Genomic DNA, 25877 nt, shown 5'->3' with positions numbered 1-25877 from the left:
AAAAATACAAATGAAAACATGGGAGAACTTTAAGAATACTTTTTTTTTTTTTTAAAGATTTTATTTATTTATTTGACAGAGAAGAGAGATAGTGAGAGCAGGAGCACAAGTAGAGGGGTGGGAGAGGAAGAAACAGGCTTCCCCTCGAGGAGGGAGCCTGATGTGGGACTCGATCCCAGGACCCTGGGATCATGACCTGAGCCGAAGGCAGACGCCTAACGACTGAGCCACCCAGGCGCCCAAGAATACTTTTTAAGAGCATAAGGCCTGTCTTACACAGTATAGCACAAAATCCAAGTGCCCATAAAAGGGGGAAAAAAAATACATCTGACTACATGAAAATAATTTTTTAAACTTTTAATTGGAAAAAAGACATAAATACAAAATACTGTACAAACAGTATTGAGACAAGTTAATTGCAACACAGAAAACATAAGAGCTCCTACAAATCCACAAGAAACCAAACAGGAAAACAGACAAAAGACATGAATAGACAGTTCACAGAAACAGAACTACAAAGATATATAAGATATATGCTCACCTTCACTCTCAATAAACAAAACTTTTAAGATACCATTTTTCACCTATAAGATTGGCAAACATAGAAACAAAATGTTAAACATGTTGATGTATATTCTTTTGGTTCTTTATTGATATATATACATATGTGTATGTATATATATATATACACATATATATTATGTATATATATATACATATATATATACACACACACACATACACATACACTTGGGGGACTTAATAAAAATAAGACACTGGACATACTTTGTATATTTTATATTTTCATGTATATACTTCTGCATCTCCCTTCTGTGGATACATAAATTTGGGGAGGTTTGCAAAAATAAAAATATTCTGAATTTTTTAATATATTAATATTTTGATGCATACCCTTATTTTGCTATAGATACATGGGGAGTGGTTACAAAAATGAGAACATATAATTTATACCACTTAAAACGTTTTTCCCTCTTATCAAGAACACCTCTTTATGTCATTAAATATGCCTTCATCACCTTCTGCGTGGACTTTTCAACATCCTTCTTTCTGAATGCCCTATCCTTCGTCTTCTCCCTTAGTTCATCCTCCATTCCACCTCCAGAGTAATTTTCATCACTAGTTTGTTGGGTTCCCACTGCTGGCCCAGATGTCTTAACCAGGACATGACAGTCAGGAAATGCTACTTCTCCAGATTTGTCTCTTGCAACCTTCTTCCCTCCATCCTAAGTATCCACCTTTCAATGGGCATGCCAGGTCCTTTCACTGTTGCTGTCTGGAATCACTCTCCTAAGCCCTTTTCTTCCAAAAAGGATCTATCTATCTTTCAAAATCCCATTACCCTCATCTCTAAGAAACCTTCCTTGGTGCTCAAAGCTAATACCTTTGTGCTCATTGTACTTCATTTATCTCTGAACTATTACATCCTACACTTTATGGTCATTTACCTGTTTACAAGTTTATCTCCATAACTAGGCCATGTGCTTTCTTGAGGATTAGGGGTTTTATTTATTTCTATACCCACTGGATGGGAATGGGGATAAGAATGAGGAGAGGAGAGAAGTGGTCCCTGAAGAGTGGTTCAGGCTGAAGAAAGGCAGGTAGAATGTTCCAAGCACTGAAAAATTCAGAATGACCAGAGCATGGAGTGAGTGACAGAAAGAGAGAGAGAAAAGGGTTTTAACCCAGAGAGGTAGGCACAAGATGTAGTTGATTCTGGAAGCAAATTAAGGCATTTATATTTCAGTCTAAGGTCTTGAGGATAACAGGGATTATAAGCAGAGCTGTGGCTTGTAGATCTACTTTTGATAGGTTGCTCCAGTAGTAACATGGGGAATAAGGCAGAACAATTACTTAGGGCACTAGAGTAGTTGTACAAGTAAGAAATCATCATGGCCTAAACGTGAGTGGTGTAAGTGGAGATGGATATATCTAGAAAGTGAAAGTGTTCAGGGAGTAAGGGGATGTGGGGGGCTGGGGCAAAGGGAGAAGTCAAGGGTGAAACCTAGGTTTTTGGCCCTCTCCTCATACAACACAGCATGACCCTGTTGGTCATTTAACCTTTCTCTGTGTTGATTTAATCATTTATGAAACCGGTTTGATTATACCTGACCTATTAAATTTCAAAGGATTCATATTAGGATCAAATGAAACACTACATGTGAAGGTGCTATAAGAATTATATAGCTAAAAAAAAAAGAATTATATGCCTTAATTACACCATATGAACGCAAAAGTGGCAATTACTTCACACCTTCCATGTCAGGCACAATACAAAGCATGTTACACATGCAATCTCATTTAATTTTCTCTAAGATGTCATTTACCCCTACTTTATATATTAGGAAATAGTCAAAAAAGTTAAATAAGTTGTCCAAGTTCACCTAGTGGTAAACATTGCAAATCTAGAATTCAAACTCAAATTGTTTGATTCTAGGATTCTTTCTAATATACCACCTTGCCTCATTAGGGTTCATTCCTCAAAATTTTATTCTTTATTGAAATCCCTCCTGAATCAAATGGCTAAACATCTGCTACCACGTCATTTTTTTCAATCATGGATTGAAATGGATCTGCTCCCAGAACATGACCTTTTGTGTGAAATTCTCCAAAGACATTCTGAAGTCTTCCCACTCTATACATACATTACCATATAGACAACACTCCCTTGCTACACTCTTTTGCATCATATAATGAAAACAATTAATTTGCTTGAAAGTGTGGTAACGGAGACCAGTAGAATGATATATGCAAACAGACTGCCTCTACAGGGATCATGTGGCTCTTTCTGCTTTGCTGAGACTTTGGTGTGATGTTAGTAGAGATGCCTAATTAAAATTCCATTCATTGTGGATTTCTTGCATTAATTTTGATTTTTTAAAAAATACTGCATTAAAATATTATTGATCTCAATTACTGAGTTTTATGGTGCCCCCTTTAAATCGTGTACCTCAGGAGATCCACTCCCCCTTTCTCCACCTGCAAGCACATGCCTGAAAGTTCCACAATCTTCATCTCTGCTCATGTCTCCCCTTACATCTGTAACAGTAAATAAATATGCATACTTACCAAATAAGGTAAGCACAAGTCTCCTGTGTAATGCTATTACTCAAACTTATATATGTGCTTTCGATTCTCAAATATACAAAGCCACTTAAAAGCATTATATACCAGGGTATTCACTGCAACTTCAATAGCAAAAGATTGGGAACAACCTAAATATCAACCAGTGAATGACTAATTAATTTTGTCACTCTTACAAAGAATATCATGCAGCTGTTAATAAGAATGAGGAATCCCTATTCATATTGATATGGTACAATCGCCAAGCTACTTTAAGTATAATACACCCAACAGTGTGTATCATAAATCGACATTTTGTGTGGGAAAAATGCTTATATCCATATACATATTTATAAATTCAGAAAGCATCTGGGAAATTCAGAGCATCTAAGGGTGATTATGCTTGTCTGAAGGAAGTTGAACTAGAGGGACAAGGACGTACTTTTCACCATATACCCTTTGGCACCTTTGAATTCTAACAATTTTTGTTATTATAAAAATGAAATACCAGGCGTTATCTTGTATATCTAATGAGGGGGTGAATACGGGATACTAGAAAATAACTACAGACATCTTTCGGAATTTTGTCTTAAGAAGGAGACTACTACTCAATCATCTGAGATTTAAAACCTGCTGAGGGACGCCTGGGTGGCTCAGTCAGTTAAGCATCTGCTTTCGGCTCAGGTCATGATCCCAGGGCCCTGGAATCCAGTCCCTCATGGGGCTCCCTGCTCAGCAGGGAGCTCGCTACTCCCTCTGCCTGTGCTCTCTCTCTCTGACAAATAAATAAATAAAATTGTTAAAAATAAATAAATAAATAAATAAAACCTGCCTTGAGAGCAGTGTGTCCTGAGCGGGAAGGGTGGGCTGACCAGCTTCTCCTCAGCCGCCAACACACAGATCCTGTAGCTTGCTAAAAAGGCATCGAGCACTTTCTACCTTGCATTCATCTCCCCTAAACTGAAAACACCTACAATACTGGGCGAGCAGCCCTTATCAGATTCCCTTCTGTATCCCCGCAGCACCGAGAACCCCTCTAAGCACACAGCAGAGAGTCAAGAAGACGCTGGTGACAGGGAGGAAAGAAGCGAGGGGAGGAAGCAGGGCAAACCGCGCGAGGGGGGAAAGAGGAAGCCCACCCTACACCTGCGGCCAGAGACCTCCAGGAGAGAGCGGCCCGCTCTGCAGTCACGCCCGGACGCGCGCGGCCCACAGGCCCCGCCTCCGTCCTCAGGTCCCCGGTCTGCAAAGCTGGGGCGCGGCTGGCGGCGACACCGGACCACCGCGAACCCTTACTGCCCCGGAACAGTGCCCTCCTGTGCGCAATGGCGCCGGGGCCGGCCGCGAGGGGCGGGACCGTAGGCGCCGCGACCCAATGAGCGGCGCGGGCCGACCTGCGGCCCAATGGTAGCGGCGCGCGGGCACGCTGGGGGCGGGCCGGACGCGCCCGACTTTTCCAGAAGACCCGGGCAGCGAACGCCTCCTGGCCACGCTGAGCGGGCACTGGGCCCTTCGCACGCCGGCTCTCCTCCTCTTCCTGTGCTGGTTAGCTATGGCGGCCGTGAAGACCCTGAACCCCAAGGCCGAGGTGGCCCGAGCCCAGGCGGCGCTGGCGGTGAACATCAGCGCGGCCCGGGGCCTGCAGGACGTGCTGAGGACCAACTTGGGGCCTAAGGGCACCATGAAGATGTAAGGCGGGGCTGGCGGGGCTGGCGGGGAGGGTACCTAGCGCCATCACGGGCCTGGCGCCCCCGGGCCTCTGCGCTCGTCGCTGCGGCCCTACCTACCCGCAGACTCCCGGGTCGCTCCTGTTTCCTGCCCCGGCCGTTTCCTCTTGTAATCGATGCCATCTCTGCGGAGAACAAAGCTGCCCGCGTGCGCGGCTCGCCCCTGCGCCCTGGGACCCTAACTGAGAGTTGGGCAGGCTGTTTCTCTGAAGGGAGGGGGTGGGCACTGCACCATTCCTGTTACCGGGTGGGGAGAACCAGCCGCGTGGCCCCAGGTCCTTAGGATCTGGGTAAAGCCCGATAGTAATGGGACTCTCAGTTAGGTCTCCATGGAAAAAGTCACACTGTGATTCATTTGTGCCCGTTGAACAGGCTTGTTTCTGGTGCTGGAGACATCAAGCTTACTAAAGATGGCAATGTGCTGCTTCATGAAATGGTGAGAGGCTGCTATATTAGGTCGAAAATGTCTTGGTTTTCCGTATTGCATGTGATTCGCAGTGAGATTTTTAATGTTCATATTCAAGATAGGAGAAATGAGTCAGCTCTCAGCAGGTCTTTCAGACAATGGAGGAAATAGAAAAGGAATGCAGTCAGTAATAGTACTGACAGTACGATGCCGGGAGGAGCCCTGGAATCTGATTACTTATTTTTGAATCCTTATTCTTGCCATGTAAGTCCTTGGTTAAAGGATTGTAGTTATTAAAATTAACTCTATTAAAATCTGAAAAACTAAGCGATTGACATAGTTAGGTAAGCGCAAAAATGGTTATACTTTTTCTCTTTTTAAAACGTGGATTTCTGTCAACATATCTTTCCACCTCCAACTGAAGGGGAGATAAAACTCTTTGCTTTACTATTGTTAAAGTCCCACTGACCAAGAGTGTGAGACTATTGAGAGGAGCAATTGTTTTACTCATCCCTAAGTTTCCAAAATCTAGCACTTAAAATCCAAGAAAAGGAAATGATTTGCCTGTGTTTTGAGTTCAGAATAACATTTAGGGGGGTTTTTTTGTTTTTGGAGCCCAAGGCTGGGCTTGAACTCAGGACCCTGAAGTAAGAGCCAGAAGCTTAACCAACTGAGCCACCCAGGCGTCCCTCTGGCCTAGATTCTTAAAACTGTCAGTGTCCCCAAAAACAAAAGGCTGGGAAACTGTTCTAGATTACAGGAGAATAAGGAGACTTAAAAACCAAAAGCAGTTCAGGAGCATTGTTTGCATCCTTTGTAATTAAGAATCTATGGGTGATACTGGAGACATAATGAATATCCTGTTTTTACAGAACTTTTCAGCGATTTAGCATTCACTGATGATCTTTGTTAAAAGGTCTTTTTAATTTTTTGTTCAATCCAAGTAATACTGGAGGCTGGTGAGGTTTAATTTTAGAAGGAACCTGGTTTATTCTCACAAGAGTCCTAAAGAAGCTTGCATGGATTTGAAATTATTTCTTACAGTTAACTCTGTCATCTTCAGTAAAACTTAACTGGGCCTCAGATTTCCTCATCAGTAGAGTGGAGATAATCTTCTCAAATCTAAATGTGAAAATGTTTGGGTTACCATAGATGGATGTACAAAATAGTTAATGGTGAGTTTTAAATCAGTATGGCATGTAGCTGAACACTTGGGCAATTTATGCAAATAGATGCACTTAAGGAGACCCTTCACACATTTTAAGGTATACTTAGACTATTTCAACTTAAGTAATTTTCTTCTTTTTCTACTTTCAGCAAATTCAACACCCAACAGCCTCCTTAATAGCCAAAGTAGCAACAGCCCAAGATGACATAACTGGTGATGGTACCACTTCCAATGTTCTAATCATTGGAGAGCTACTGAAACAGGCGGATCTCTACATTTCTGAAGTATATATGATTCTTGTGTTTCCGTGGTAGTTTATATATATAGGAAATTTATTTATGTAAATTGAGGTGTTAATAGTAGCAAGGCCATATGGTAGAATGTAAAGAGCAGGGGGCTTAAATCTGGGAACCAGAGCCTATATCCTGGTCTTAATACAAGTTTATTGTGATCCTGGACAGATTAAGGAACCTTCCTTGGCCTGCAGGGTTTTTTTAATCAAGTTGCATCACATATTACTTATATATGTCTGTCTATAACAGATTGATAGTTGAGATCTAGAAACAGGATATTCAGGACTAGGCATATTTATAAGGAAAGCCAACTAAAACGTAAATTTAAAGAAGAATTACACAACGTTTTTAGCCCTGAGTTAGTTTGAAGGTTAAAGCAAACCTTAGTAGTAATCCAGTGCCAAGAAATTCTTGGGAAGAGAGAAAAAGTGGACCCTTCATCTCCCTGTTTGTTTTTGTTAGTAAATGATGTGAATTGGAAAGATAAATGGTCCTACTGAGTACAGTTTTAGGTTTGGGGCATTATTCCTTGTGGTCTGCACAGTGAACACCCAAGTGTGCTTTATAGTTCCCTTGGCTTTGATTCTGTGCTAGAGTAATGTCTGTTCTTTTCCTCTGCATTGAAAGGACTATTTATCCTTTTAAATGTATTCAAAAAATCAGCACATTATATTAAAGCATATGAATGATCCAGAATATTGCTTTAAAAATTTACTTTTTCATCTAACTGAAGAACTCCAGTTAGTGGTGGTTATGTAATTGTATGTTAACAGGGTCTTCATCCCAGAATAATAACAGAAGGATTTGAAGCTGCAAAGGAAAAGGCACTTCAGTTTTTGGAACAAGTCAAAGTAAGCAAAGAAATGGACAGGGAAACACTTATAGATGTGGCCAGAACATCTCTACGTACTAAAGTGCATGCTGAACTTGCTGATGTCTTAACAGAGGTATGTTAAATGTGGTATATGTCCGTGTGTACACCTGTACTGAAACCCCTGGCATACTTTCTGGTTGGAATTACAAGGTGCTATCTAAAACTTTCACAGTATCATACCATGTGAGATAAGTAGTTTCTTTTTTTGTGGCAATGAGCGGCTGATGTATGTGAAATGAGAAAATCAAATAATAGTATACCTGACCATACTATAAAGATATATTGGAGTTTTCATTAAAGGTGTATAAAATTGAGATTTTTATTGTGAAAAAACTTCCTGTTATCAATATTTTTAATAGAATAGTAGGGATGTCAGTGATTCTTTACATAATTATGAATTGAGATGTCAGAAATGTAAATGACTTCAATCCTTTACGAGTAATGTATTCTGTTACCTCATAGAAAAAGGCGAAGATTGATTCAGATTTTAAAGAAACGTATATTTCTCTGAAGAACAAGCAACGTAAGTGTCTGGACTGCAAATCAAATTCATCTAATGGTTCTGCTCTTATTGTAGGCTGTAGTGGACTCCATTTTGGCCATTAAAAAACAAGATGAACCTATTGACCTCTTCATGGTTGAGATCATGGAGATGAAACATAAATCTGAAACTGATACAAGGTAGGTGGTAGAATGCCATGAAATACTTACAAAGTGTGTTTACAGATTTACAGGCACTTTATATAATACATATTATTTGGCTGATGTCTTTTTCTCTGAATTTATGTGTATTGCTTAGATGAATATTTAGTTTGCTCAGTAGTGTTTCCTCCTGAAATGAGGTTACTGTTACGTGTTTATAGTCAGTATGATTCTGAAAAGCGAGCTATGTCAATGATTTATTAAACTGTAGGTTACAAAGCATAGTAGGAGACTGTTTCGGAATTTAGAATATATATTACATTTCAAAGACCTAGTTAAAAAATAATTTTTAAAGGAGGTGATGACATTTGAGAGCCTACCAGTTGCAACTGTTTCTCTGCAGAATTTTCTTTACAAGATAAGCATTGTTACTTTTGTTTGAATGGCTTGTTTTTGTGCTGTATTCTGGATATTGCTTTTTCATAATTGAACCTGCCTAGGTTTCACCCAAAAGTCTTTTTCAAAAACTCAAGAAATAAAGTTGTGTGAAAATTATCAATACACTCTCAATTCAGTATTTGAATTTCATTAGTGTATGTTATTATCTGGAAATCAATAACAGCACGACTTACTATGTGTTTCAACAGCTTAATCAGAGGTCTTGTTTTGGACCATGGGGCACGGCATCCAGATATGAAAAAAAGAGTAGAAGATGCATACATCCTCACATGCAATGTGTCATTAGAATATGAGAAAACGTGAGTTTATAGCCCGTTACAAATGGAATAGAGAGGTGGAGGAGCTTGGTATTTTGGGCAAATCACTTATGAGACTTAAGTTTCCCCACTGTGAGGGCAGTAATGCCTCAGTTGGGTTCGGGTGAATTACAGGAAATAACCTCTGAAAATACACCAGGGGCAGGATTGGAGCTCAGTGGCTATTTGTTAAATCTCAAGACCTGTTTCTGAGGCTACTGGTTTATCTTCTCAAACAATAAACATTCTCCCCCACTCCCCTTCTGTAACTTTTTTTTTAAATAGAGAAGTGAATTCTGGCTTTTTTTACAAGAGTGCAGAAGAGAGAGAGAAACTTGTAAAAGCTGAAAGAAAATTCATTGAAGATAGAGTTAAAAAAATAATAGAACTGAAAAAGAAAGTCTGTGGTGATTCAGATAAAGGATTCGTTGTTATTAATCAAAAGGTGAGAATGAAATGAGTCTATATTGTCCATTGTTATTTTTAAGGTGACTTCTGTTGTAACTAACTTTTGTTTTTGTTATAGGGAATTGACCCCTTTTCCTTAGATGCTCTTGCAAAAGAAGGTATAGTAGCTCTCCGTAGAGCTAAAAGGAGAAATATGGAAAGGTACGGATAGCATATTACCTTAGTGATGTAGATTTTACTTATTTTGCAAGTTAAGTGGGATTACTTCTTTTCCCCCCGTTCTTATTGTGTTTTTCCTTTTTTGTTGTGATTAAAATATACATAATATAAAATTTATCATTTTACTCATTTTTTCAAATGTACAATCTAGTGGGCATTAAGTTACATTCACATTATTGTGCAACCATCATCATCATTCATCTCCAGAACTTCTTCATCTTCCCAAACTGAAATTCTCCTCATTAAACAGTAACTTTGTTTCTTTCCCCTGCCCCTGGTAAATACTATTATTCTATTTTGTCTCTATGAATTTGGTACCTCATATAAAGGAATCGTGCAATATTTGTCCTGTTATGCTGGCTTATTTCACTTAGCATGATGTTTTTAGAGTTCATCCATGTTGTAACATTACTAGAATGAATGTCATTTCTTGTTAAGGATGAATAATATTCCATTGTATGGATGTATATCACCTTTTGTTTATCCATTTATCAGTGGACATTTAAGTCTCTCCCTTTTGACTGTTGTGAATAATGCTGCTGTGAACATTGGTGTATGCTTTAGTTTTAAACCATGACATGTATATGTACGTTACCAACCATGTCAAAAGAGCATCAAGGGGTTTCAGAGAACTACTTTTCCCCCGGATCTCACCACGATAAAGAGCTCTTGTTCATCTTTAGATTTCTTATCAGAGGAGTATTTGCTGACTTTGAAAGAGTGGGTTAGGGCGCCTGGGTGGCTCAGTCATTAGGCGTCTGCCTTCGGCTCAGGTCATGATCCCAGGGTCCTGGAACTGAGCCCCATATGGGGCTCCCTGCTGGGTGGGAAGCCTGCTTTTCCCTCTCCCACTCCCCCTGCTGGTGTTCCCTCTCTTGCTGTGTCTCTCTCTGTCAAATAAATAAATAAAATCTTGTAAAAAAAAGAAAGAAAGCAAGCGTGGGTTAAATGTCGAGTTAGGAGAAAAGACTGGTTTTTAGCTGGTTGGTGGTGAATGGGAAGGTTCAAGGTTATTTAAAAAATAACTTTAGGATTTTAGTATGTAATTCTGAAAGGTTGCTTCATAAAAATTATTAATGATCTTTTTAAACATACATAACAAAGCTGCTTATACATCTCCCAAAACACACTTCAATATTTCAGGCTGACTCTTGCTTGCGGTGGAGTAGCCCTAAATTCCTTTGATGACCTAAATCCTGATTGTTTGGGATATGCAGGACTTGTCTATGAATATACATTGGTAAGTGTATTTTCTTTCTGAAGATAATATAATAAATAATTTTTGGTTCATGAATTCTTTGGTAGTAAAAATTCATTCAAACTTAGGATCAGATTTTTCCTTTGTTTACATACATTTTGAAGGTTATGTGTAATAATGATAAGCTATTGATGGGAAAAATCACTTCTATATGCAATTTTTTTTTTAAGTGAAGTAATTTGCTTTAATGTGATTGGTGTGTTGTTCCCTTATTAATATGCTACTTATTCTTCCATAAGCCCTCTACTCTTTTCATTCTTTGTACAACCATATCCTGTTTTTGAAAATACTTTCCCTTCTTCATTCACATAGGGAGAAGAGAAATTCACTTTTATTGAGAAATGTAACAATCCTCGCTCTGTCACATTATTGATCAAAGGACCAAATAAGCACACACTCACTCAAATCAAAGATGCAATAAGAGATGGCTTGAGGGCTGTTAAAAATGCTATTGATGATGGTAAGATCTTTACTGTATTTATATTCTTTGGCTAGTGTGAAAGGCATGGCTGAATACTGTGTTCTTTTTATCAGTAGTTTACACAGCCAGACACCATGCAAAAGTAGTCTTCCCTTTAAAATGCCTGTGATGGTGTGCTAAGCTTTTTCATAGCATACCATTTTTAAAAGTGGATACAAGTAAATGAACTAATACTAAGAGCTTGCAAGTACTAGTTGAATTGAACCATTTTGCTATTTGATGTGTTGCTTATAATGCTTTCAAGTGCAGTATTAACATTGTGGTGGCTATACTACATTCTCGGGAAATTAATGTTTTTTACGTTATGTTTTATGTCTTTCCTTAAAATGATTCTACAGTTTTATTTGTTGGTTCAGCACTTCTTTCCTCCTACCCCCGCCCCCCCAGGCTGTGTGGTTCCGGGTGCAGGTGCAGTGGAAGTGGCAATGGCAGAAGCCTTGATTAAGTACAAGCCCAGTGTAAAGGGCAGGGCCCAACTGGGAGTTCAAGCGTTTGCTGATGCATTACTCATTATTCCCAAGGTATGATTGCTTTAACAGTCAGTGTTCTTAACTACATCAAAATGAGTTAGCTGATGAAAGTATTTGATAATGTGGGGTCTTTTTCATAATGTAGATTTTGAGTAAACAGGTTTTATCAGCTTTCTCCTGAACGTAGCTAGAGCAGGTATCTCTCATCATCCAAATGTATTTGGTTCCTCTGGAAGAGAATTGAATATCTGACGTTTCAGGTGCAGGAGATAAACTGTTTTTAGAGGGTTTGCAGTGTAGGGGTTATACTAGAGTACAAGCTTGCTTTTTGTTTTTATTCTATTGTGTGCTTATTTGGGGGTATTGCTTATGATCGGTGTGTTGCTGGGCTTGAAATGGATCAATGAGTTAGTAACAGATGCCTATTCTCTGAACATGAATACTGGTCTGTCTTCATTAAGGGTTTTGTTTTTTTTTTTTTTAAGATTTTATTTATTTATTTGAAAGAGAGAGCATAAGCAGGGGGAGCTGCAACCAGAGGGAGAGGGAGAAGCAGGCTCCCCACTGAGCAGGGAGCCCAATGCGGGCTCGACCCCAGGACCATGGGATCATGACCTGAGCTGAAGGCAGATGCTTAACTGACTTAGCCACCCAGGCGCCCCTTTGTTTGTTTTTCTTAATTGGAATTATGGTTCATTTATTGTAGATTGACTATCACTTCTTAGGTTCTGTCCTTAAAGGATTAAATTTGTTTGCTTTAGGTACTTGCTCAGAACTCTGGTTTTGACCTTCAGGAAACACTAGTTAAAGTCAAAGCAGAACATTCAGAATCAGGTCAACTTGTGGGTGTGGACTTAAACACAGGTAAGACAATGCAGCTATTAGTAGGGGGAGAACTAGATTCAGGTGAGATGAAGCCAGGAAGAATAAAAAATGGAGACAAACGAATCTTGGAGAGATGCTTTGCAGTTTGACACCAGTGTTATTAGGGAACCCTGAGTTCTAAAAAATGATATAAAAATGGAATGACTAGATACAGTAATTAATGGAATAGAGTAGACATTTGTATAATTTCAAAGATGAATTTTTGATATTGCTGAGTAGTGGTAGGTGGTTAAGGTTAATATGGAAGGATTTCATGTTGGGCTGGCTTTACTCAATCTTTTATTAGGGACTTTAATAAGAAAATACATTAGATGATCATATTCATGGGTGAAAAAAGGCTGAGGATAGCAAATGCTGGAAGATGGGACCAAGTCTTAGTGAAATAATTTAAAGCCCTCATCTTAAATGCAATAACACAAAATAGACAAATACAATAAGTGGAAGAAAGAGAACTGAGAGAGACACCCATGCAGTATGTGTAAGACCTATTGTTGTCAATAACATCATTTACATTCAAGTTAATAGAAAAGGTTTCTGGGATGAGGGAAATGATAAGCCCATTTTGGCCAGATTATATAGTTCAAGTGCTTTACTTTAAGATGGACAAACGAGAATGTGTCCTGAAAAATAGAGATGTTCAAACATTTGGTAACCAAATAGAGCATTACTATTACTAGAAGTCTTCTGAGTAGAGATCAGCCACGTAATCAAAGATACTGTATACAGGAGTCATGGTTTGGAGCAAAATTGGGAGGAACTTTGGATAATGAGAATAATCAGTGATGAGCAAATCACAAAATACTCTGTTGTCGTAGCATTCTGATCTTATAACCTGCTATGTGTGATTTTAAGAATACTGGGTTACTTTGCAGGTGAGCCAATGGTAGCAGCCGAAGTAGGCATATGGGATAACTATTGTGTAAAGAAACAGCTTCTTCACTCCTGGTAAGTTTGAGAAAGCCAAAACTAAAATAACCTTTAGGGAATCATCATACTCTTAATTTGGTATGTTCTGTTTAATTACTTGTGTTTGGTTTTGGTTTTTTGGTTTTGCAAAAATTGTGATCAACTGAAAGTATAGAAATAAAACTAGCCTTCCATGTTTTGGAGGGGAAAGGAGAAACTTAATTGGATATAATTTGCAGTTTGTTTGGAAATTGAGTTGAATTAGGGTTCATATCTCAAACCTGAGCCATCTGATTTTCCACTCCTTTCAGCACTGTGATTGCCACCAACATACTCCTGGTTGATGAGATCATGAGAGCTGGAATGTCTTCTCTAAAAGGTTGAATTTGAAGCTTCCCTTGTGTCATCCGAATCATGAAGACTCCACAGAGTGATCCTAAGAATATAGCGGCGGAAGTTTTGTCCAAGCCTCAAATAATTTTCAAAAGCATTTTCTTTTCCCGTATAAAAAAAAGAGAACACTGACACTTAAATTCTGAAGTTCTGAAATTACAGTATTTTTTTAAATTGCACTGCAATGTACACACATTAAGCAGGCCGTTTTTACCCAATGAAAAGGATGTTTTGCTTTAGCTTCAGTGATATAAAAGTACCATGTGAGATAAGTGTATGTTATCTACCTTGTTATTAAATGTTCCTTGAAAAACAAATTATAATGGTTTAATAATTCTTCTAATGGATGTATTTTAATTTATCCAATAGGTCCCTATACTGTTACACTTGTAAGTTTTTATGATAATATAAATACTTAAAGTAACTTAAAATTTTGAAAGCATCCCTGTTTTAGTATAAATTCCTATGAGTAAAACTATTGGATCATTGGGACTTGTAATGCTTTCAAAGTAGCTGTGCTAAAATGCTCCCCAGAAGGGCGCCTGGGTGGCTCAGTCGTTAAGCGTCTGCTTTCGGCTCAGGTCATGATCCCAGGGTCCTGGGATTGAGCCCCGCATCGGGCTCCCTGCTCCGCGGGAAGCCTGCTTCTCTCTTTCCCACTCCCCCTGCTTGTGTTCCCTCTTTCACTGTGTCTCTCTCTGTCAAATAAATAAATAAAAATCTTTAAAAAAAAAAAAATGCTTCCTAAAGTTTTAGTGAACAGCAAGATGGGTGAGGTAGAGGCAAGGGAGTTGAATAAGCTCAAAGTGTGAAGTGGGGAAAATAGAAAAAGGAGGCAGAGGTAGAAGACCTTTCAAGCATGGGGGCTTAGGGATAGGAGATTTTCAGTGGACCATGTTTTCACACCCCTGCACCTTTGCTTATGCTGAAGTACCCATCCCAGACCCTCCAGTGCCCTTTTTCTCCCACCTGTTTGCACAAAATTTTTATATCTCTGCAGTCCTTGACCGTGAAGTTGTGTGTTGCAAAGCTTTGTATTTTTGAGGACTTGGCAGTTGCGTACAGTAAGTGTGCAATAAACGTTAAGCTGAAACCTTTTCTTTGATCTTGAAATGGTATTCCAGCGCCCAAAAGGGGTTTGAATATAAAAGGGAAGGAAATCAGTCAAAATGTTTTGTTCATGGGGTATTGAAGGGGCTTCTGGAATGGCCTGGTCCCTCAACGCTAACCCTGAGAAAATTGCACCTATCTGGCTCCACACACGTTAAATTCTAGACCCAGCTGTAGCCTGGGACCAACCAAACCCGTCGGCCAAAAAAAAAAAATCAGGCAGTGCGCACGCAGTACGGCGGCCGACGTGGTGCACGCGGGGCGCATGCGCGGCAGGGCCCACGGTGTGTGCGCTGCTCGTGTTCCCGGCATGGGCCCCTCGCCGCCGCTGCTGACCCTGCTGTTGCTCCTGTCTGGTCCGTGGTTCGAGCTAGGTCAGTGTGCTGGCCTGGCCCTGTGTGCCCCGGGAAACATCAGGAAGGGGGTGGGTCCCCCGCCCTGGTCGGGGAAAGAGACCGTGGCCCCTCCGCCCGCTTCCTGGGTGGGCTTGCAGCGGCCGGAGGCACCTCCCAGAGGCGGCCAACTTGGTCAGGTGGTTAACGGCTCGTATCCTATCTAACTTCTTTTTTACTTTTTTGAACATAAAGTAAAAGAGAACATAAAGGCACCCCCTCCCATGTACCCGTCGCGCAACTGGAAACAGTTGCCAGTTTATAGCTAATCTTGCTGTTTCGGTATCGCTCCCACTTTCCCATTTCCCTGGGGCCTTTTTGAAGTGAATCCAGGCATTACACAATTTTATTTGTAAATACTCAGCTTGAAAAGACAAAGAGTCATGAAAAAAATGCCGTCCTCTTTCCCTGCCTTAAAAAATTAACAGTTCTCAATATCATTAAACGTCGGGTTAGTGTTCAAATTCACCTACTGTGTTTGTTATAGTTGTTGAGTTAGTGTCAAAATAAAGTTCATACATTGCAGTTGTATGTTGTTTCTTAATTCCCTTTTAATCTGAGATTTCCCTGCTTGCTCCATTTTTTTCTCCCTTGAAGTAGATGAAATCATCAGTGTGAGTGTGTCAGAGTGAGAACAAGAGGGCTAAAGATAGAGAAACGTGAAAAGACGGTGGACTCTGCTGCCATTAAGGAACTTTGGTACTTAGATATCCTTAAGAAGAAACATAACATTCTAAAGTGTGAAGACAAGTGTGGTGGGTTGGAAATAGCACTGACCTGGAAGTAAAGAGACCTGGATCTAGTCCTTATTCCTTGTTAACTAGCTCTTCACGTGCTTTTCCTTTTGGGGTCTTGGTTTTTTCCTGTTAAATAAGGGGGTTGAGTTAATGATCCTTTTAGTTCTGATTTTCTGAGGTGTTCAAACAGCAGATATGAAGGATCTCAATCGTTTGCTAATTATTGTGCTCTTGTGCTAGATGCTACAGTGGCAAAATAGGTATTTTCTGGAGCATATGATATAATGGTGAAAATCATTAAGAAGTGGGGAGGAAAAGGCAGAGAAACAACAAGAGCAGAAGTATGGATAGAAAGGTGCTAGAAGTATTTCAGGTTCTTAGTGTCTATATTTACCTAGCTGGGACAAAGAATTGTTGCGTACAGGAATAGAGCAGTAAGGACAGAAATAAACATTTGTTGAATAATTACCATCTGCTCACAACATTTCACACATGTAATTTTAATTTATACAGCTACCCCTTGAAATAGTTAGATGTTGTCTCCATTTTGTGGAGCGAAAGCAAAACTCAAGATTAACTAATTTGTCTAAGGTCACCCAACAAGTTAAGTGGCAGAACAAGAATTTAAGGCCAAATTTTTAAGCCTACATTTTTTTTATTACACCATTATGAATATTACATATAATCCAAATATTGCCACTTGTTTTATATATATTCATGTGTTACTGATGATGCTTCCTTTTCTCTGCAGGGAATGGGCAGACTACTAACATGGTCCAGCTACCAGGTGGGAGATTCCAGATGGGAACAAATTCACCAGATGGCAGAGATGGTGAAGGGCCTGCCCGAGAGGTGACAGTAAAACCCTTTGCCATTGACATATTTCCTGTCACCAACAAAGATTTCAGGTACATCAGGTGTTCTTCCAGGAGGGGTAGAGGCTCTTTCTAATTTTCATTCCTAATATCTAAATGGAAAGTAGCTTGTTTACTATAACATATCATCTTTGCAATAGTACTGTGGGATAAGTATTACCTACATTTTTCAGATGAAGAATCAAGTCTGGAGACTCACTCTCTGTTAGTGGCAGAGCTGGGCCTGGAACTCAAATCCCCTGACTCTTCAGCCAGTGGATTTTCCATTACATTGGGTATAGCACTGAGAAATATGGGCAGAAGTCAAACACTCAACAAAAACCTCTTCCACAGGGGGGAGGGATTGGGAGAAGGGTCCTAGTAGCTGAGAGTCTCTTAAATTCCCTTTATATTTACTTAGGGAAATGGCGTTAGTTTAGGACAAACATTATGGTTCCAGCTCAGTCTAAGAAGCCATGTTGAGCTGTCTCAGTCTCCTCAAGGCGGTATGTTTTGTGTATGTTTGTGTAGGCTAAAGCAGAAAATGATCCAGGAGACATCTGTAACTTACCTTAAATGATACAGGGGGACTATAGAAAGAGGAGTGGGAAAAGGAAAAGGAGGGAACAGAAAGACAAAGCAATGTGGCAAATGACTTAAATGTTACATTGTGGATTTAAAACTCTTTAAAATAAAAAGTTATGGGGAAAGATTGATTCAGGAGACACAGACTGAAGTAAACATAAGGATGGTTGGTGTACTTCTCAGGCCCTTTGACTTAGTGATTCCATCTTTAGAGATTTTCCTTAAGGAAAGAATTAAGGTCTTAAAACATTTAGCTAAAAAGATGCCATTGTAAACAAATATTAACAATATAAGGATCGCTTAAACATACTGTAACAACATCACAGAATATTTAGCAGCCATTAAAATCCTGTTGTCAAAAAGAATTGTGAGATGTTAAGTGAAGAAAGTAGCTTACAAACAATATACAGGGTATGATCCTGTTTTTAAAAAGTATGTGCATGGAGTGTATATGCATTTAAAAAGAACTGGAAGATGTAACATTGCATTAGGTAACAGATTTTACCCATGTTTTTGTGACTTCCAAAAGAAAATAATTCCAGGGAAGCATCCCCCTTTTTTCTTTTCCCCCTGGGAAGCACCCTCTTAAAGCTATTTAAAAATTCTTGCTGGGGGGCAGAACAGGAAAGGATATGCACGGCTATATCTTAGTTGATGTGATAATGGATGATTTCAATTTTTTTCTTTTTATCTACTTGTATTTTCTCATTTTTCTGTAATACAGTGTGCACTACTTATATGTGCTTTTTGAAAGAATTTTTATTAAAATTGAAGGAGAAATCACTCTTGATCAGGCTTGAGCTATAACATGAGAACCAGAAATAGCTAGCTAGCTAGATGCACAGTGTGCACTTTTATATATTGCAAGTTATGACATATTTTATGATAGAAATCTTTTATATTTCAAATTATGGCACTTATGTATTTAGTTATTTTTATGACCTTTTTATGATAGACTTCCAGCAAGCCCCTAAACTTTGCTTAGAACCCATGATTTGTCTCTGCTTCTCCGGTAAAAGATTTTCAAACCGTTCACATGCTCTGAGGTTGGTAAATAGCTATTGCTGCCAAATCTGATCACCTCCTCCATTCTCAATGCCCCTTTGATGGGTGAACACTGTCTTCTCATATCAGAGGGCTGGCACAGATGGGGTACTTTTAGCCCAATAAAAACAATCCATCTTACCCTGGCAGTTTGCTTGCTGAATTTGCTATACCATAGCAAACTATGTGAACATCCATTCTAAAATTTCAACACATTATTTTTATTTGATTCCGTTTTTTTCATCTGTTAGATGGCGATAGTAACACACGTTCTGCCTCCCTCTCGTGATTGTTGTGAGAGTAGGTATGTGATGAAGACCTTTCAGAAAAGAGACCCATTCCCACCCTTAAATCTTCTCAACAGCTTTATTCATAATCTCCAAAAACTGGAGATAACCCCGATGACCTGCATGTACCTGGTGAATGGATAAGCAAAATTCGGTACATCCATGCAATAAAATGCTGCCCTGCAACAAAGAGGGACAAACGACCAATACTGGCAACACATGGACGAATCTCAGAAGCATTACGCTAAGTGAAGCCAGACCCAAAAGCTACATAATGTATGATTCAGTTTCTGTGAATTTATATTCTGGGCAAGGGAACACTATAGGGACAAAAAACAGATCAGTGGTTGTAGAGGCATGAGGGAATTTTAAGAGGTGTTTGATAGACTTGTTCTGTATCTTGATTGTGATAGTGACTATATGCTTTGTCAAAACTCACAAAACCATGCACTAAAAAGAGTGCCTTTCTATATATGAATTACACATAGAGCAACAGATTTTAAAAGAAAATCTCCTGCTCAGGCTTTCATGTTAATTGCTTGTTGTTGATGGAAACTCTGTGATGTGTGGCTTTGAGGAGAAAGATATATGAGGTTTTCTGGAGCAGGAGGGGGTGAGAGTGGGACATGGAACCTTAGCAGCTTAACCAAGTGAAATATCTCTTCTCAGGGAGTTTGTCAGGGGAAAAAAGTACCGGACAGAGGCTGAGATGTTCGGGTGGAGTTTTGTCTTTGAGGACTTGGTCTCCGATGAGCTTAGAAACAACATGACCCATCAGATGGAGGTGAGAGAACCTGGGCTTGCAGCCGAAGGAATGTGAGCGGGTTATGGGCCCACCAGAGCCACCATAGAGAATCCCACCTGAGAGCTGCAGGCTAGGAAGGAGCAAGAGAGATCCTCCGTGGAAGAGTCAGAGGGGCATACACTCCTGGGACATTAACCCTGAGCTGGTTTCTGCATACTGAGACTCTGTAAGGAACCAGATACATGTAGGGTTCAAGTTACTCCCTGAACTGGCAGGAGAACAGCTTGACATCCCTCTAATAATGGTAGTGAGACGTCCTGCTTTCCGGGGTCCAGAAACAGCTGCACTTGGGCCACCTGAGTCCCAGTCTGAAGTATTTTCTGCCTCGTGTGTGTCAGTCAGGAAGGTGCCCTGGCTGGGTCAGAGCATCTTGCAGTCATACTTCTTTTTTGCAGTCTCTTCTCTGGTGGCTTCCAGTGGAAAGGGCGTTCTGGAGGCAGGTAAGGGTTGTTTCCTCTGCCTCATTTTCTACCCCTGTTGACTCTTATTCTGGAGGCCTGGCTTCCCTGGAAGACCCCTTGCCTATCTAGAGACACTAAATTAAAAAGGGTGACAGAAATTTCAAGGCAACAGCCAAGCAGCCCTGTTTCCTCTGCCCTGAGCTCTTTTCCCATTGCCCATCCCATTTCTCCCTTGGCTCATATTTATGCTCTTTCTGACTCTAGGCCTCTCTTCACTCACCAGGCTATCTCCTCCAACTTCCTTGCTCCATCTAGTGGTAAAAGCTGAACTCAGGCACCCTAAGCCTAGCCTTCCTCAGACTTCTGTGCGCTCCCAGAAGCCTTTCTCACTTCATCCTGGCTGTCAGCCTGCAGGTCCTGGCTCTGGCATCCGAGAGAGACTGGAGCTCCCAGTGGTACACGTGAGCTGGAATGATGCTCGTGCCTTCTGTGCTTGGCGGGGGAAACGGCTGCCCACCGAGGAAGAGTGGGAGTTTGCTGCCCGAGGGGGCTTGAAGGGTATAGAGATGGCACGGCGACTTCCCTTTATTCTTCTCCCCATCCTGTCCTGCATGGGGAGCTTTGAAGGGTGGGAAGGGTCCATACTCCCTAGAGCAGTACTTCTTAAACTGTGTGGTGGAGGGCCAGTTGTTACTGTTTTCAATTCTGATCCATCTCAGATCAATACTTGTGTAAAATGCCAAAAAAATTAATAACTGGAAAACTGGAATAAAGAAACAGACATAAAATTTGTTATTCTTGGAGATTCCACCCAGGCATGTTACATTTCAATTAATATAATCAGAACAACATAGCACAGGGAAGAAGAAAAGAATTACCCAAACTGCTTTTTCCATAGGTGTGAAGGGACTCGTACAAACAATGAAGTTTTGCAATCTTAACTGAACAAAAAGTTAGGAGAAGGAAACAGCAACTCCCCATGTTCCACACCTCTGCTACTCTTTAAACACCAGCTATACCAATAGTCAAAATTCTTGTGATAAATGAGGTTGCTTATTTATCCAATCTAAGTCCAATTGCCAAGTTTCTGAAATCTTACTCTCAATTTCTGTACTTATCTGGACATGATCTGGTAACAAATAGCTTACCAGACTGGCATTAGTCAGAACCACACCTGGGATTGCACTGTCCTGGAGCAGATCAGGAGACCAGGGGCTCTGAATGCAGGACAGTGAGTGGAAGGGACAGGCATGGGAAATAAAAGTAAGTAATCTCTCTCTCCTTTTCTCATCACCTCCTGACTTCCTTTTGGTTCCCTCACTCTCTCTGTCTTTCCCTCTTCCACGACCCTTCGCCTCCCCCTCCCCCACTCTCTCCTTGTTCTACTGGCAGGTCAGCTTTACCCATGGGGAAACCAGTTCCAGCCAAACCGCACCAACCTGTGGCAGGTAAGACATACATTCCTCACCCCTGTCCTTTCTCAAAGCACTGAATGAAACCTCCTGAGGCTAAGCATCGCGTTGGGCTGTGGGACTGCAGGGGGCTTTGTGTTCTAATGGGACTGGTAAACTGGTAAAGCAAGAGACAGTGTGGTGGGGCTGCATCCTGAAGAGTTGTAGAAGTAAATGACTGCCTGCGAATGGTGGGGGTGACTTCACAGAGAAGATGACATTGGTGCTGCTGGAATAGGAGTTTGCCAAGTGAAAAGTGGAGGAAAGGGTGTTCACAGCAGAAGGAACAACGTGAGTGTCAGCACTGTATTAGGAAAGGGTACTGTGTGTTCAGGGATGGGACAAATTCAGAGAGGCTGGAGCACAGGGAAACGGGAGGTGTAGGAGATGAGGTAGACAGTGGGTTGTAGGCGGATTATGAAGGAGCGGGTGTGCCAAGATACTGTTTTAGATTTTCCCCTGTAGGCAGTGGGGAGCCGATGAAGGTTTTTAAACAGGGGACTAACAACGTAATTTGATTTGGGGAGGATGCTAGTTGCTAATTTGTGCAGGCCTAAATGAAATAGAGCTGCAGTGGTGGCGGGGTGGGAGGGGTCTCTGAATTTGAGGCTGTGGCAATGGCCCAGGGGATTATGAACATGTGAGTTAAGTAGAAGTGGAATGGGGAAGAAGCCAAATGGGAGAGGCATGCCTGTAAGATAGACGGGGTTTGGTAATAACCAAAGTGGAAAAGTGGGAGGGAGTTGGATTCAAGCATGAATCTAAGCTTGGGCAACAGGGTGACGGTGCTACCATTATCCAGAACAGATGATATGCATTTGGGGTCAGAGGGATAGAACTTGACGGGGTTAGCATCAGCTTAGTTTAAGGTGCCCTTTGTCATTTATATGCTCAAACATTGAAAATATGAGTCTAGATCTTAGGACAGAGGTCTGGGTCAGAGCAAGTGGTTTGGGAGTCATCAGCATATATCTTAGGCAAGAATGTTATCCCCCAAGGAGACTCTGTAGAGTAAGGGGCAGGGCACAGCATCAGCATTTCAGGGGGAAGCATTAAAAAGAACCCAAGGGGTAAACTGATCTTTTAGATGATCTTGGGATCAGAGCTTTGCAAAAAGACAGATCTGATTCACTGTGTGATCTTTGATAGATTAATCACTTTGAGCCTCAGTTGCCAGTTTTTTAAAGGGAGAAAATACTTGCCTCACAGCTTTGTAAGGATTAAAAGAGATAAATGTGGCAGCCCGAACACATAGTAGCTGTTGAGTAAATAATTACCTCTTCATCTTCCCTTTAGTGAGATCAGTTTCCATAGAGTAGGGGGAGCTGAACCCCAGTTTTATTGAGAAGATTGAACAAATTGCATCAGCAAATATAGGTTCCTTTTTCAAGCATTTTGGTGGTAAAGAGCAGATGAGGACACTAGAGTCAGGGCAGATGAGGGAGAGTTAAACCTGTTGGTGGTAGAAGGAAAGAGATGGTATAGGAGAGCACAGGGCAGGCATCAGTTGTCCTTGAGAAGGCAGGTGGTGCTGAGCACAGAGGAGGGGAAGAGAGAGGAGCCTTCCCAAGGCACTGAGGCACATGGGGTTCAAGGCAGGGGGGTGGAAGCTGCTGAGAGTGGAGAAAGTGGGAGTGGGATGGGCTTGACATAGATCACTGTGGGCACAGGGAAACCACACATTTCCTAATCTAGCCGGGAGGTAATGGTGGAGGACATGAGGCGACTAGTTTGGGAGCTCAGGATGGGCACCTCAGTGCACTGCCTCATGCCCTTCATCCTACCCCAGATGACACAGCAATATGACCTTGGTTTTCCTCTGGCCAAGCAGGAACACCCACCTTGGAACAGGATGGTAAATTTTTTAGCTTAAATTTCTCCCCCTTAGGGAAATTTCCCCAAGGGTGACAAGGCTGAGGATGGCTTCCATGGAGTCTCCCCAGTGAATGCTTTCCCCCCACAGAATAACTATGGTAAGATTTCCTATCATGTTGCTGTCAACACTCACAAACTGGTTGGTGGGATCACTCTGCCTGAAGGATGAGGCAGAGAGAACCACCACCAGGGAGGCGTTTGCTTCCCGAAGCCTTTGATACCTGGGGGGCAGGGGATGGGGGATGGTACTGCCCAGCCTGGAACTGACCGACCTGCTGTGCTGCAGGGCTCTATGACCTCCTGGGCAACGTGTGGGAGTGGACAGCATCTCCATACCAGGCTACAGGGCAGGACATGCGTGTCCTTCGGGGGGCATCCTGGATCGACACAGCTGATGGCTCTGCCAATCACCGGGCCCGGGTCACCACCAGGTGAGGAGACTGGTAGCTGGGGGCCGAGGGTCTGGGTCCTGGTCTCCCAGAGCTGGTGTTAGTGCTGCTTCCACTCCTCTATCTGCACCCCAAGTTGTGGGGACAGAAGAGAGCATACACAGCATTCGCCATGAGAAGCAAAAGGGCCTCAGGCAACTTGTGCCTTTTCTTGCCAGCTCTCGGTACCCGGAGAGACTGTGTGTCCAGCATCATAAGGGTTTCTCCCCTCGTCCTCATAACTAGTGGCAGAGGCGGGGCAGTGGAATGGCCACATCAGTATTGGTCATGGAAATACACACCCTTCAAACTGGAGAGCACATGAAAAACCTTTTTTTTTTTTTTTAAAGATTTTATTTATTTATTTGACAGAGACGGTGAGAGAGGGAACACAAGCAGGGGAAGTGGGAGAAGGAGAAGCAGGCTTCCCAAGGAGCAGGGAGCCCGATGTGGGGCTCGATCCCAGGACCCTGGGATCATGACCTGAGCTGAAGGCAGACGCTTAACCACTGAGCCCCCCAGGTGCCCCGAAGAATCATTTTCTATAACGATGTTGTTTTACAGTCAAGGAAAAATAGGTTCGCAGAGGTGCTGGGACCCGCTCATGTCACACAGATGGTTAATGCTGGCACCTGAGTGGTAGGGTCCCAGGCTCCCAAGTCCCCTGCTGGGACTCTCTCTACTTTGCTCATCTGTAGGTTTATTTTGATGATTTCCCTCTGCCTCCTCCCATTCCTGGGTTCCAGAAGGACTAGAAAGAGACCACGGTTTCTGTGGCCTCAGGAAGTCAGGTTTGCAGATGTTTCTTGGATACATTGAGGCCCCTGCTCTCCCTCACCTCCTTTACTAGGACAAAGTAGTGGAGAAAGTACTGGCCTGGGAACCAGGAAGCTGGGTTTGCCACTAAATCTCTTGTGCCCATGAAGCAGTGGTTGGCCTTGGCCGAGACATTTAAATATTCCTAGTATCTGATTCTGGGTCTGTAAAATGGTGAACAAATCCTGCCTGCCAGAGGTGTGGAGAAAAGGCAAATGAAGGAATATATGTGAAAGTCTTTTGGAAAGTATGAAGTACTCGTTGGCACTATGGTATTCTCACTTCTTACTGACAGGTTTTTTTCGGCTGAGTTATTCTAAACTATGAGCAGTTGAAGTTACTAGTCATTGCCTTTCTTGCCTTCCAGAGCAGACTCTCATGACTGCTCAGTCACACTTCCTCCACCCTGTCCCAGGTCCCTTCTTATCCCCTTTTCCCCAGGAGTGCCCTCATACCAGGCTTCTTTCTAGACCCTGCCCTCAGTCCTCAGGCACCCTGGACCAGAGCAGACCCTAGGAGGTTGAGCATGAAAGTTGGGTAAGGCTCCAGGCCCCTTTCTCAACGAATGTCCATTCTCTTTCCTCTTCTCTGGTGGCAGGATGGGCAACACTCCAGATTCAGCCTCAGACAACCTAGGCTTCCGCTGTGCTTCCAGTGCAGGCCGACTGCCTGGGGAGTTGTGAACGGCCATGCAGAGCCAAGAAGAAGAGCGCCGTGGTACCCGTGTCACTCCCTGGCCACATTCCCAACACAGCCAAACTTTAGCCTCAGGAATGACTTCCTCCCCCTTCCGCCATCCCTCTGTGGCAGGCATCTCTCACCAGGCCAGGAGAGGACTCTGACCTCAGAGGAGGGGTACCGCTGTCTCTTGAAGAAGGGACCTGACTTACTGATGGTGGCTGGGGAGCTGGGCGTTTCTCTTAGAGGTCAGATATTAACCATATAGGGGCCAGTCCTCAAACAGTTTGGGCAGAGTGCTCTGAAAGGCACTTTGTTAAAAATTTTTAAATCTGTTCCCTCTCCCTTTCTCAGTGTCTGATGCAGGGATCCGACATTGTTTTTTCAAGGCAGAATTTCCCCATTTTTCTTTGTTTTCCCAGCAAACTGCTGTAGAAGGAAAATACTT

At 41.9% G+C, this 25877-nt stretch overlaps 3 protein-coding genes and 2 non-coding genes across 25 annotated transcripts in view; 4 read left to right on the top strand and 1 right to left on the bottom strand.

Annotated features, from left to right (window-relative positions):
* The window catches only part of PSPH (phosphoserine phosphatase), a 50001-nt gene extending 45581 nt beyond the window's left edge, over positions 1–4420 (bottom strand). For 10 of the 15 annotated variants that reach the window (XM_078074539.1, XM_036115325.2, XM_078074536.1 and 7 more), the window contains exon 1: positions 4221–4420. The gene's annotated coding sequence lies outside the window, so the exon portion shown is untranslated. The remainder of the gene's footprint in view (positions 1–4220) is intronic. The other 5 variants (XM_078074538.1, XM_078074543.1, XM_078074540.1 and 2 more) reach the window with 3 other exon arrangements.
* Positions 4421–4513: 93 nt separating this feature from the next.
* CCT6A (chaperonin containing TCP1 subunit 6A) lies at positions 4514–15063 on the top strand. Its single transcript, XM_036115295.2, has 14 exons — positions 4514–4770; positions 5181–5244; positions 6532–6666; positions 7449–7622; positions 8127–8230; positions 8839–8949; positions 9232–9391; positions 9473–9555; positions 10717–10813; positions 11144–11291; positions 11700–11833; positions 12544–12646; positions 13540–13612; positions 13885–15063. Exons 1-14 carry the CDS (start codon positions 4634–4636, stop codon positions 13955–13957), a joined length of 1596 nt encoding a protein of 531 aa, XP_035971188.1. The 5' UTR covers positions 4514–4633; the 3' UTR covers positions 13958–15063.
* On the top strand, positions 7212–7345 carry LOC118550360 (small nucleolar RNA SNORA22). Its single transcript, XR_004924508.1, has one exon. It is a non-coding gene; the product is annotated as a small nucleolar RNA SNORA22 (small nucleolar RNA).
* LOC118550359 (small nucleolar RNA SNORA15) lies at positions 11335–11472 on the top strand. The gene has a single exon (XR_004924507.1). It is a non-coding gene; the product is annotated as a small nucleolar RNA SNORA15 (small nucleolar RNA).
* A 249-nt stretch (positions 15064–15312) lies between the features above and the next one.
* SUMF2 (sulfatase modifying factor 2) lies at positions 15313–25571 on the top strand. 7 transcript variants are annotated; one of them, XM_078074535.1, is made up of 9 exons: positions 15318–15450; positions 16957–17057; positions 19645–19759; positions 20176–20220; positions 20589–20739; positions 21574–21629; positions 23521–23605; positions 23794–23938; positions 25350–25571. In XM_078074535.1, exons 2-9 carry the CDS (start codon positions 16960–16962, stop codon positions 25432–25434), a joined length of 780 nt encoding a protein of 259 aa, XP_077930661.1. In that variant the 5' UTR covers positions 15318–15450; positions 16957–16959; the 3' UTR covers positions 25435–25571. The 7 variants fall into 7 exon arrangements, with proteins under 7 accessions (XP_077930658.1, XP_077930661.1, XP_035971207.1 ...); XM_036115315.2 differs by having other exon boundaries at positions 15330–15450; positions 16957–17113; XM_078074533.1 differs by lacking the exon at positions 15318–15450 and adding an exon at positions 19053–19251 and having other exon boundaries at positions 16978–17113.
* The last annotated feature ends 306 nt before the right edge of the window (positions 25572–25877 follow it).

The sequence above is a fragment of the Halichoerus grypus genome, chromosome 6, assembly GCF_964656455.1.
Source record: "Halichoerus grypus chromosome 6, mHalGry1.hap1.1, whole genome shotgun sequence".
Taxonomy (NCBI): domain Eukaryota; kingdom Metazoa; phylum Chordata; class Mammalia; order Carnivora; family Phocidae; genus Halichoerus; species Halichoerus grypus.
Note: the sequence above shows the minus strand (reverse complement) of the source record. Positions and strands in the feature narration are given on the sequence as shown.